The 12,253-nt window shown below is 35.2% G+C and overlaps 1 protein-coding gene across 1 annotated transcript in view; it reads left to right on the top strand.

Moving 5' to 3' along the window:
• Window positions 1–12,253, top strand: part of CEP128 (centrosomal protein 128kDa) — a 112,874-nt gene that overhangs the window by 43,731 nt on the left and 56,890 nt on the right. Inside the window, exons 14-16 of the mRNA XM_009993920.1 lie at window positions 1–200; window positions 4,055–4,219; window positions 6,984–7,160. Coding sequence (XP_009992222.1) covers window positions 1–200; window positions 4,055–4,219; window positions 6,984–7,160 — 542 coding nt within the window. The remainder of the gene's footprint in view (window positions 201–4,054; window positions 4,220–6,983; window positions 7,161–12,253) is intronic.

The following is a 12,253-nucleotide window of genomic DNA, read 5'->3' as shown; positions in this document are numbered from 1 at the left end:
AGCAGGAATCTAAGCGTGAAGAGATGACTGCAGCAAACAGGCAGCTGAAGATGGAAAGAGAAGTTCACCAACAGGAGTTGGCAGATCTTAGATTGGAGTTACAAAATGTTAAAATCAAACATGAAAGAAATGTTCAAGAGCTTATGAAACTGCTTAGAGAAGAAAAGGATGATGCAGAGGCTCAAATTAAAATGCTAAAGGTACTTAGTCTGGAGAATTCCAATGTCAGACTTTTTTTTCTTCTTCTCCTCTATTAAGTGATGAAGGTAATAAGGCATAGACTTTAAAACATTTAACACGTTTTATTGCAGGTTATCATAAAACTTTAAAGTTCAGGGTGAAAAATACAACAGACATTTTTTAGGTCAAAAGCTTTTCTTAGTACAAGTGTAGTGAGATATGTATGGCTGTGATCAGAATAGGAGATATGTGAGACTGTAGTGTTTTAATTTTATTTGATCTTCTTCAAGTGTCATTTTTACCATTATTGTCAGAGCCCTATTAAAGAACTTGGGTTATTTCAGGGATGATGCATGTTTAAACTGCATGATGCAGAAAGACTGTAATTGTATCTGGAAAGACATGCAGAATGTGAATAGTGATAATGTATAATGCTTGCTAAGGTTAATTTTGATAATTCTTTCTATTTCAAAGAGTTTTTAGGATTTCTAATTTCTGTACAATTTCTTTAAAAAATAACTATATTCATACAGTAAATAATGAAGTATAGTATTTTATTAATGAAGGATCAAGTTAATGTCTCTAGTTTACATAACTTGTTCCTGATTCAAGGTTCTTTTATTGGAAAGAAAATTAGCTTTTTCGTGGCTTTCATTTAACTGAAGAAAATTGAAAAGCTAAGTTAAAGTGTCTAAACTGCACAATTAGCTCTCAACAGTTGTATAAGGTGTACATTGCTCTTTTATTGAATCAATTTGTATTACATGGCTTTATATATATATGTAAGAAAGTACTTTGTATGTTGTAATAATAATAATTTCTATATTCGTATTAATGGAGGCAGTAGTTTTCCAGATATGTTGGTAAATTACCAACATATTTTAAGTGTGCTTCTGAAGCACTATAAATGTTTTCTACCTCAGTCCCCTCAAATTAAATATTTGCTCATGTCAAAAGTCTACCAATTTAATAAGAAAAAGCTATAAAACCTTAATCAAACTTAAGTGATTCATGATCTACTTCATAGGCATGTTTATTTCATTCTCTTCTCACAAATATGCAACTAGTTAAAAAAATGTATATTTTCCACATTTTGTAATTATGAATTGACATTATTTAGAAAAGGATGGTTAGTTATTTAATATATAGTTAATGGCATAATAATTGACAATAATTCTTAAGCACTTGGCAACACAGAAAGCATTTAATGAAGATAGCAATAACAATTCAAGATGGTTGTTAGTGGAAGGATCATTAAAATAAAAATATTTTGACAGCAGTGCTTAACACTGCAGACTCAATCTGTAATATGTCTAGCATTATTTAAATTATCTGTCCAAATATGTTTGGTTTTCTTTGACAATAACATTGACATTGAAAATGTACATTTAATATCAAGCAGATGGAAGGAAAGTGAATTTAGGATGTCAGTAATCAGAAAATGAGTTGATTGTGACTCTGTGTCCTTTTTCTGTGGAAAGGTCAATCTTACTGTATAGGCCTTGATATTGGTCCTGATTCTTGCACCTAAACAGAATATTAATAAAAATTCACTTCCTTCTTTCATTTACAGTGCCATGACTTTCCCAGAACCCTAAATCTACACACAATTTTTTTTGCAGCTTTGTATCTCTGCAACAGAGCAGAGTGCTTGAAGATTAATTTTGTAAGACATTAGGGTAGGCAGCGTGTTTTAGAAGTACACAAAATGATAATGCACAACATTGTCTAGACTGAAAACTGGAAGCGCAGCAAAACAGATAAGCATATCCATCTGTAGGAAGATCTAATGAGAACATGTAATTGTGCAGGTGATTTGGTTACTTTTTTTTCTAAACTCATCTTGGTTACTTTTTGTCTGAACTCATTACATTCTAATTGGGTTTCACTTTGGTCATACTTTTCTTCCAAATTAAGGTAAACTTAGCATGCAGTTTATCAAATTCTATTTTAACACATTTATTAAGACCCGAAGCCTTAACTTTAACTAGAGGAGAAAATTTTAGGAGTTGCTTTCAGGAAATCAAGGATGTAGAGCCCTATGTTTCCATGACCAACTGCTGCATAGGTTGCAGTAAGAACTGTCTTTTGATCCTTCTTGTTCTTCCCTCTCTTTTCTTCTTTATGTGATACTTTCTGCTTCACTCTTGCCTGGTTTTCTGTAGTGCTGCACTGGATTGAAAAATTATAAGGTAGTTAAAGATGTTTTGGGTGGTAGGGGAGGTACCATAGAAGTATTGTATGTTGCAGTAGAACTGCAGAAGAACTTAGATGTTAGTGTTGAGAAGGATCTTTCTTTCTCAGTACTGAGATTCTAGTGTTGAAGGTTTAATTCTGTTTCTGCTAGGTCCTCCTGAAGTATTGCTAACCAATGTCTCTCTAATGTATTTTTTATTTAAAATGATAGATAAACCATGCATAGGAAATTAAGTGCTTTGCTTAGTGGTCCCTAATCAGCTATGTTTTCAGAAGCTCTGAATCTGTCCTCTAATACTACTTCATGTACTCATTTGCTTTAAAAACATTCTTGTTCTCTTAGGATAACGAAATACAAAATTTCTTCATGCCTGAGCGTACTTTCAATTATTAATCCTTAATTTAAAATTATATATATACATATAAAATTGTGTATATATGTGCATTTCTTTTTTAATTGCTTTGTGTACATATACCAAGTGGGTGTAGTTCTTTTTTTCCCCGAAGATTATCAGATGGGGAAAATGAATTCAATCCAGAATCAGTTAAATTATTGTCACATCTGCCTTGTCAGTACTGGAAATTAATAAAAATTAACTTTCTTCATTGTGTCTCAAAGGTAATATTAGTGAGAACTTTGATTATTGGATTATTTCCATCTGTATACACCTTATAATACAATTACAGTTACCTTTAGTATGAAAACTGAAAAGTTGATTTTATAAGCATATTCACATAAAATGTTTTAGGCATTGCAGATTTGCTTTGTGTCCATAAGTCTCTGTGGACTTAGAACACCATATTTCTTTCTCAGCATTGTCCTTCAGAGGAGCTTTTGTACTCTATTAATTCTGATGTTTAACTTAACTCATAAACTTCTCTCCTTATCCCTCTTCCCCATAAAAGTTATATGTAATTGAGAGAATTTTCGCTTTTTCTCAGGAAGGAATTTACTCTGCAGGGGTTTTTTATGTGTAACTGCTTTCCACAATTCATCTAAGCTTCATATGAAGCTGGTTTTGCATAATATATGTTTAATTTCCTTTTTTTTTTTTTTGTGGGGTTTAAAAATTATTTTTTAGTTTTTTGCATTTTTTATATATTCTAGAGAATTTCTCATATCTGTCAGTTTCAATCAGTTATCTTTTCTACTGGAAACCAATGTACTTTATACACTCAGTTATTTAGGGCTTTCAAGACCTTTAAATGTTTTCTTAATTTCTCTTTGCAGTGTTTCCATTAATAGTATTAAAACCACACCATTCTGGAAATTAGAAATAGCAGACCTTTGCTGTTGTTTCCTTGCAGATGTAAGTTTAGCATTAGGTTCTGAAATGAAATTATAGATTTGGGCTTTCCAATTCCAAATAATTTTAGTAATGGAAAAGTTGCATAAATACTGGGCTTCCGAAGGTGATGTAAGCTAATGAGTGTAGCAGAGTTGAAGTGCAGAATCTGAGACTTCTTTCTGTTTTTAAAACACTCTATGCTTGCACAGCTCTGTAATATGTGTTTTCCATGTTTGGATAAGTGATTGCACTAAATATAACTGAAATGTAAAATATTAAATAGAATTATCCTTCTGTAATAGTGCTCAGTGGTTTTGAAACTACCATCTGGGAATGTTTTAAAATAACCCATATAGTGACTTTGTAATCTTTTTTCCCATTATCATCAGATGGAACTTGTGGAAGAGAAAAACATAGTCAAAACTCAGTGTCGACAACTGGAGAAGATAAAAATTGAGTGTGATAAATTGACAGAAGAATTAACCCAAAATGAAGAAGAAAATATAAAACTCAGGCGGAAATGTGAGTTTGTAAAACAAGAACTGGAGAAAAAGGTAAACTTACCTGGTTTTGACCGTGATTTGTCAGTCTCTCTGCTGACAAGTAACTAAAATAAATTATAAATTATAGGAATAGATGGTAACATTAAAATGGAAAAAAGACATGTATATATTGAAGAATATTGACAGTCACGCTGTAGTACACAGTTTTTGTATAAATCAAAGCTGCAAATCTTCTTTGGCTGAGTCATGATTTGTATCCCTCTGAAGATTTGCTAATACTATTTAAGAGTAGAAATAGAAGTCCTTTTGCCTGCCCTGTTTCTAATATAGGTAACTGACAAATGTTTAACCTGGCATTTCTCTTAGCTTGTTAAACTAACAGAAAGTGCTTTAAAAGATCGACATGTTAGACTAATAAAAAGTTCCTCAAATCAAAATTCAAAATGTGTATTTTTAGGGTTGGTATTGTAGCTCTTATCTATTAATAAGGAAATGTGTTTGCAGCAATGAGTGTACATAGTCTCCTGCAGTCAGTAGTAATCTCACTCCAACCTTACATAATACTGGGAAGATACAATTTTTATACTCAGATGATCTTTTGTGTTAAGGGTGAAAAGGAATGGAGAAGCTTGTAAGTGCACAGTCCTGTGTTCTCAACCTTTGAAGTTAAATGCAGATGGAGAGTTCCACTTGATTGCAATAATTAGTTGATTTAAGAGAGTATTTACTATTGGTTTACTATGTATTGTCAGAAGGGGTGTTAGGATGGGAGAAATGATCATATTATCTCTCAAGAAATCTTGTACTAGCTGTCATATTGTGGTATTGCAGAAGCCCATAGTGTTAAAAAGAATTACCTTTTTTCCTTTTTGACACTTTTTATACTTCTAATGTCATTCTGTCCTTAGTGTAAATAGTAATTCAAAGAAAAGTATGTATTATAGATTGCTTGGATTATTATTTTTTTTTCATGCAAGATGAAAGAGCAGAGAATAATGGTACAATTTTCTGCTTCTTTTATTTTACTTCTTTGCACTTCTGAGTTATTAGCAACTTCATTTCTTCTGTAGGCTCTGAAAGTAGAATGTTGAGGAATGTTGACACACAGAAAATCAAACATGAAAAATAAAGGAAAAAATACTGAGTTATATGCTCTCGTTTGGTCATGGTCTTTGGGAGTGAACTTTTGCATATGATAGGACTGCTTTCAGTGACTCATGAAATAGCATAGAATACTGACACTGGAAGCATGTATAATGCAATCATACTGCTTTCAGAATACTGACCTAGATCAGAACTACTATTTCAGCTCCCAGAAATTTCTAATTTAAGTATTCTATTCTAAACTGCTATTTCAACTGCAGAAATACTGGAACCTCTGCATGTTAAAAATTCTTGTGATTCCTTCAGATTCCTTCAGAAATAGCTACTGTCTAACTGAAGTATTTTTGTACGATTTATATGAAAAAACAAACAAACAAACTGCTTATCAGGTATGGCTTTTTCACATTTAAAGTTCACCTATCTTAAAAAACACCAATTTTGCTAATAGATCTAACACCTGTATGTATGTATGTATACATGTACCGAGGTAGGTCTTGGTCTCCCAAGTTGCAAGTGGTAGGACAAGAGGAAATGGCCTCAAGTTGCACCAGGGAAGGTTTCGGTTGGATATTAGGAAAAAAAATCTTCAGTGAAAGTGTTATCAAACAGTGGAACAGGCTGCCTAGGGAAGTGGTAGAGTAACCATCCCTGGAGGTATTTGAAAGATGTGTAGATGTGGTGCTTAGGAACATGATTTAATGGTGTACTTGGTAGTGTTAAGTTTATGGTTGGACTCAATGATTGTAAGAGACTTTTCCAACCTAAATAATTTTCTGATTCCAGATATACCCCATTCACAGAACTTGTATGTTAGAAATCACCTAGCTCCACAGTGTCTCATGGGTGCAGCAGATTTCAAATAAATACAATTTAAACAGTTGAACCTTGTCATTGCAGAGGTCCGTAATTAATAATTTTTCAAATGTATTATTCTTATTTTTCTCACCATTCTCAGTGCACTTGCACATACTGATGTGCTTGTTAAAGTTTTTACCTTTTGCTGCAGTACATCCTCCTTATCTCAGCAGCAGACAGGTATGAACCAATTTCAATCTCACCAGATAATTTTGTTATATTAATTGCAATGCATAATTCAATATATAATATAACCAAACTGCTGCTGGGTTCAGTTTTACATGATGGTTCTATCACAAATATAAAGGAAGAGAACCTGAATGTTAAAGAAATATACAACATAATTAATTATCTTTCTGACAATGGATGATAACATAAAATGCTTTCCTCCATGTCTTATGAGATATTCTTTAAATTCTTTTTCTTTTGAGAACAAACACACTGACTGCCAATACAGGTTTCCTTTACGGATCTATTTTTGTGATGTCGCAGATGAGATGCCTGTAACTGATTCAGGGCAAAGATGGTAAGGGCAGTATTTGTTGCAGGCTCTCTTTCTACTGGTGAAAAATATTAATAATAGAATACCTGGTTTTGACTCTGAAAATAGGCTTTCTGATTGTTGGGTTTTGGTAGCAGTTTCTTCCTAACTGATTTACAGGACAGCAAGGAAAATCAAAAGAAGAACTTATGAGTACTATTAGAAGGTATTATTTTCCATGGCAAGGAACTCACTCCTCAGTGCATGAGTGAGTACAGTGTGATTAAAAGATTGAAAGATATATTGTTAATGATATATGTAATATTATGAATGCAATAATTTATCTTTGTTTGTTTTTTTTCTCTTTCACTCCAGGATAAACAGATCAGCAATGAGGAAGATCATTTGAGAAGGATGGATGAAGCCAGACTGCAGTTTAAGGATCAGCTACGTCACTTAGAAGTGGAACAGGAATCTATTCTCACCACGATAGGAAGTGAAATTGATGCCGTGTGTGAAATTTTTTCTCGGGACTCCATGGAGAAATACAAAGTAATTCTAAGTTTTAAGTATGCTACAGTTTTTGTTGTTTTCATAATGAATGTCTGTCGGTAGCAGAATTTGTGTGCATTGTTGTCACTTAACTGGTATAGATATTTTATGGACAATAGGATTATTGATATTTAGCTGGTACATATGCACATTGCTAAGTCTTAGAATGGAATACCATGGAGATCTGCCCATGTGTTAGTCGTTACTACTTTCTTTTGTCATTTTTTTGTGGGGGAGAAATAGTTGTTTCATTTGCTTCTGTGAAATCACAGAATCATAGAACCATTCAGGTTGGAAAAGACCATTGGGATCACCAAGTCCAACCACCATCCCTACTCTACTAAGTTCTACCCCAAACCATATCCACCAACACCACATCCAAATGACCCTTAAACACATCCAGGGATGGTGACTCAAAAACCTCCCTGGGCAGCCTATTCCAGTGTCTAACCACTCATTCTGTGAAAAAATCTTTTCCTAATGTCCAGTCTAAACCTCCCCTGTTGCAGCTTGAAGCCATTCCCTCTTGTTCTGTTGCTAATTACGTGTGAGAAGAGACCAGCATCAACCTCTTTGCAGTGACTTTTCAGGTAGTTGTAGAGACTGATGAGGTCTCCCCTCAGCCTCCTTTTTCTCAGACTAAAGATTCTAAGCTCCTTCAGGCATTGTTCATAAGATTTATTCTCTAGTCCCTTCACCAGCTTCATTGCTCTCCTCTGTACTTGCTCCAGCACCTTTATATCTCTCTTGAATTGAGGTGCCCAAAACTGGACACAATACTCCAGGTGTGACCTCACCAGTGCTGAGTACAGGGGGACAATGATGTCCCTACTTCTGCTGGTCACCCTATTTCTAATACAAGCCAGGATGCCATTGGCTTTCTTGGCCACCTGGGCACACTGCTTGCTCGTATTCTGCCACTTGTCAATTAGAACCCCTAGGTTCTTTTCTGCCAGGCACTTTCCAGCTACACTTTCCCAAGCCTGTAGTGTTGCGTGGGGTTGTTGTGGCCCAAGTGCAGGACCCAGCTCTTGGCCTTGTTGAACCCCATCCCATTAACATTAGCTCAATGATCTAATCTATCCAAGTGTCTCTGTAGAGCCTCCCTATCCTCGTGCAGATCAACACTCCTGCCTAGCTTGGTGTCATCTGCAAACTTACTGATAATACACTCCATGTCCTTATCAAGATCATCATTAAAGATGTTAAACAGAAATGGTCCCAACACTGAGCCCTGAGGAACACCACTCGTGATTGGCCACCAGCTGGATTTGACTCCATTGACCACCACTCTTTGGGCCTGACTGACCAGCCAGTGCTTGATCCAGTAGATCATATGCCCATCCAGGCCATGAGCAGCCAGTTTCTTTATGAGAGTTCTATGGTGAACAGTGTCAAATGCTTTTTGCAGGTCCAGATAGACAATATCCACAGCCTTTCCCTCGTCCAATAGTTGGGTCATCAGGTTATAAAAGGAGATCAGGTTTGAAAAGGAGATCAGGTTTGTCAGGCAGGACCTGCCTTTCATAAACCCATGCTGACTTGGCCTGATCCCCTGGTTATCCTCTATATGTCTTCTAATAACCCTCAAGATGATCTGCTCCATGACCTTCCCTGGTACCGAGGTCAGTCTGACAGGTCTATAGTTTCCTGGATCCTCCTTTCTGCCTTTCTTATAGATGGGTGTTACATTTGCTACCCTCCAGTCTATTGGGACCTCCCCAGTTAGCCAGGACTGCAGGTAAATAAAGTGGCTTGGCAATCGTGTCTGCCAACTCTTTTAGCACTGTTGGATGTAGCCCATTCGGTCCCATAGACTTGTGTGGGTCTAAGTGGTGTAGTAGGTCTCTGACCACTTCCTCTTTAATTGTGATGACCTCATTCTGCATCCCCTCTCTCTCTCCTAGGTCATGTGGGTCAGTATCCATGGAATAGGTAGTTCCACTGCTAAAGACTGAGGCAAAGTAGGTGTTGAGCACCTCAACCTTTTCCTCATGCTTTGTTACTAAGATTCCCTCTGCATCCAATAAAGGATGGAGATTTTCCCTAATCCTCCTTTTGCTGTTAATGAACTTATAGAAACATTTTTTATTATCTCTAGCAGCTGTAGCTAGTTTGAACTCTAGCTGTGCTTTGGCTCTCCTACTTTTCACCCTGCATAGGTTCACTTCATCTTTATAGACTTCATGAATGACCTGTCCCCTCTTCCAAAGATCATGAACACTATTTTTATTCTTAAGGTCCAGCCAAAGGTCCCTATTTAGCCAGGCTGGCCTCCTACTTTGCTTACTGTTTTTTTGGCACATGAGGACCTTACATCAGCCAGAATTTTGGGACAAGTTTTCCTAGGCCATCTCCCTAGAGGTTGGAAATCCCCAAGCAAAGACCTTATAGCGTTAGAGAAAAAATGAAATAAATGTTGTATTAAAAATTAATTTATACACTTTTGGTTTTGAGTAGAGAATTAAATGCTAGAAGTGAAAAGAGTTTATAACCTCTTCTTTTGTAGTGCAGGTTCTTGTATCCAGAAAACTCAGACTCAAAGTTTCAGGAAACTTGTAGCTTGCTGTAATTTTTTTTTTTAATATATTTTTTTTTTCACTCTTATTCTCCTACAACCTTTGTCTCCCATTAGTTTTTTTAAGGAGTGTTCTTATTTGTTTCCCAGGGACAGAACTATTTTCCTCTCTCCAGATGGTTCCATGAGACTAACCCTCTTAAACTGACATTTTTCACAGCTGAAAATAAAGAAGATAGTTTGACTCAGCTTGTCATCATGCTCACCGGCATTGTGGGTACTTAATCACAAGTGCTTGACCCAATGGCTTTTTAGCCTTAACTGTAACCATAGATACACTCAGATTTTATCTTTTTTATCTTACTATTTAAACAGAGCATGCTTTCTACTCTGCAGTTCTTTGTCACTTGACTGGGTTGGGCTGCTTTTGAAATAGAAAATTTTCAGCAGTGACACTGGAAGTCCAGTATATTTTAGATATTTTTTCTTTGTTTTATTTTCTATTTTGTCTCCTCACTTATTTTGTTTGAAGCTTTGGGGAGAGGTCACTTTGATTCAGCCTTGTAGTATGATTATTACCTTTTTCTCCATGTACCTATGGAGTTGCAATGTTGCAGCACACAAACACATGCAAATTCTAAGAAAATGTATTTGACAAGCATTCTCCTCTGTATCCTTACAGATAAATCTCTTTTTTAAGTATTTGTGATCTACTGTAGTTGCCAGATTTTTGATCATCTAACCATGCTTTCTTGGACTTGCTTCCCATTCCCTGCAGTTTTTTTGTCTCCTCGATAAAGTTTTGCTGATCCCTTTTTTCACAATTCTGCTCATTTATCTCCTTTAACTATTTATCATTGGCACACTTAAACCAGATTTGAATATGAATTGTTTACTAGACAGCTAATGTGGAAACAAAAGTTTTGTGGTGCCTGGTCTGACATACTTTTTTTTTAAAAAGGTAAGGTTTCTTTTGTTATACTGTTTTTTTGCTAGTACTTTAGGTATTGCCAAGGTTTCTAGAAGGTTTCAGACAAGAATAAGTTGCCACTGCAGCTGTGGTGAGCAATGAGGACTTTACTGGAGAAATACTTCAGAGAACTTAAACACCAGGCCTAATCTTCCCTGATGAAAAATGAACTGGATTTTTTATAATCACCGCATACTGTTGTTCTAAGTAGAGTTCCACATGTATTGTTCAGATTTATTTTTCCAATCAGTCTTTTTTATAAGTGTTATACTTGCAATAACTACACCAGTCATGCTTAAACTAAAAACTGCATATTGCCTTCTTTGAATGTGGCTGCACAGAATGAGGGATGCTGCCATGGAAGTCACAACTTTCAGTTAAGCGTTACTTTGTAAAGTTGTGGTCAACATGCCTACTAAAGCATTTATTTTCAGGTGTGTCCTTATGTTGTGATACTTTATACTTGAAACACATGTACTTACATGATTAGATGGTGCTGCTTACCCACCGCTGTGTTGTTAATACAGTCCGTTAAAATACCTCTTACAGAAATACACTAGTTACAAAAATTATTGGACCGGGACTAAAAGTACAACTGCTGAATTTAGTAAATTAAAAAGAAACTAACAAACTCCCCCAAAACCTTTAAATTAGAGAAAGACAAAATATAATGAGATTAAGGGTGAGCTTGGACATAGATTAATAGTTTACTTGATTTTAAATATATTTCAACTGAGAGCTTTGTATGAGACTTTTTTTCTTCTTCATACTCATAAAGTGTGTGTGGGAGATCCATTGTCATTACTTTTTTTTAATAAGTGGTATAGAAAACATATAAAGTACCTTTAAAACAAGTTTAACGTAGTTCAGTTTGAATGTAGAAAAAGATTGATCACATTTTCTCCTTCTGTGAAGTATTAAGAAGCTTTCCAGCAAAGGTTTCTTTTCTTCTTATCCACTTAGTGAAGATTATTATTTTTATTTATGCCTATGAAATATTCAAAGCACATGATTTATGTTTTTCATGAAAACACTAAGACCATTATCATTAAGCATAATTGAAAGATTTTGGGGGTTTGTCCTTTTTTACCTTTGATAAGACATTAATGTTGCACATAACATTTCTGTAGGTAAACTGATAACAATTTAGTGACTTAACAATAGTTGGTTCTGCTACTTCTGTTTTATATGCAGAAACTGTTCTGCAGAATGAAGGAAAAAGCATTCCTTTTTCCTGAGCTGAATCACTTTGAGGTTAGCCTTTCTTAAAGAAATAGTAATTTTAGGGTAGGGCCTTGTATTGTTTGGAAATATTATGTTACTTTTGAAAAAGGACATACAGTTTCAAATTGAGAACATACACCTAGATGTGCTCTGGGGGTGTTTGAAATGCATGAATATAAAAATCCTGAGGAGAAAACCCTACAGATTCAGAATACAACTTACTTCAGTTGCAGCTTACTGAAGCTGCAACTTTAAACAGACTAATGTGACTAATTTCTGGTTAAGTAGTTCTATTAAACTACTTATGGATATGATTTCCAAGCTGGATTTTTAACAAAGATTATTTATTTGATGTATTTCCAGTAAATGGGAAACACTCTT

The sequence above is a fragment of the Chaetura pelagica genome, unplaced genomic scaffold (genome assembly GCF_000747805.2).
Source record: "Chaetura pelagica isolate M959 unplaced genomic scaffold, ChaPel_1.0 scaffold11, whole genome shotgun sequence".
NCBI lineage: Eukaryota > Metazoa > Chordata > Aves > Apodiformes > Apodidae > Chaetura > Chaetura pelagica.
This window is presented reverse-complemented; position numbering and strand designations above follow the sequence as displayed.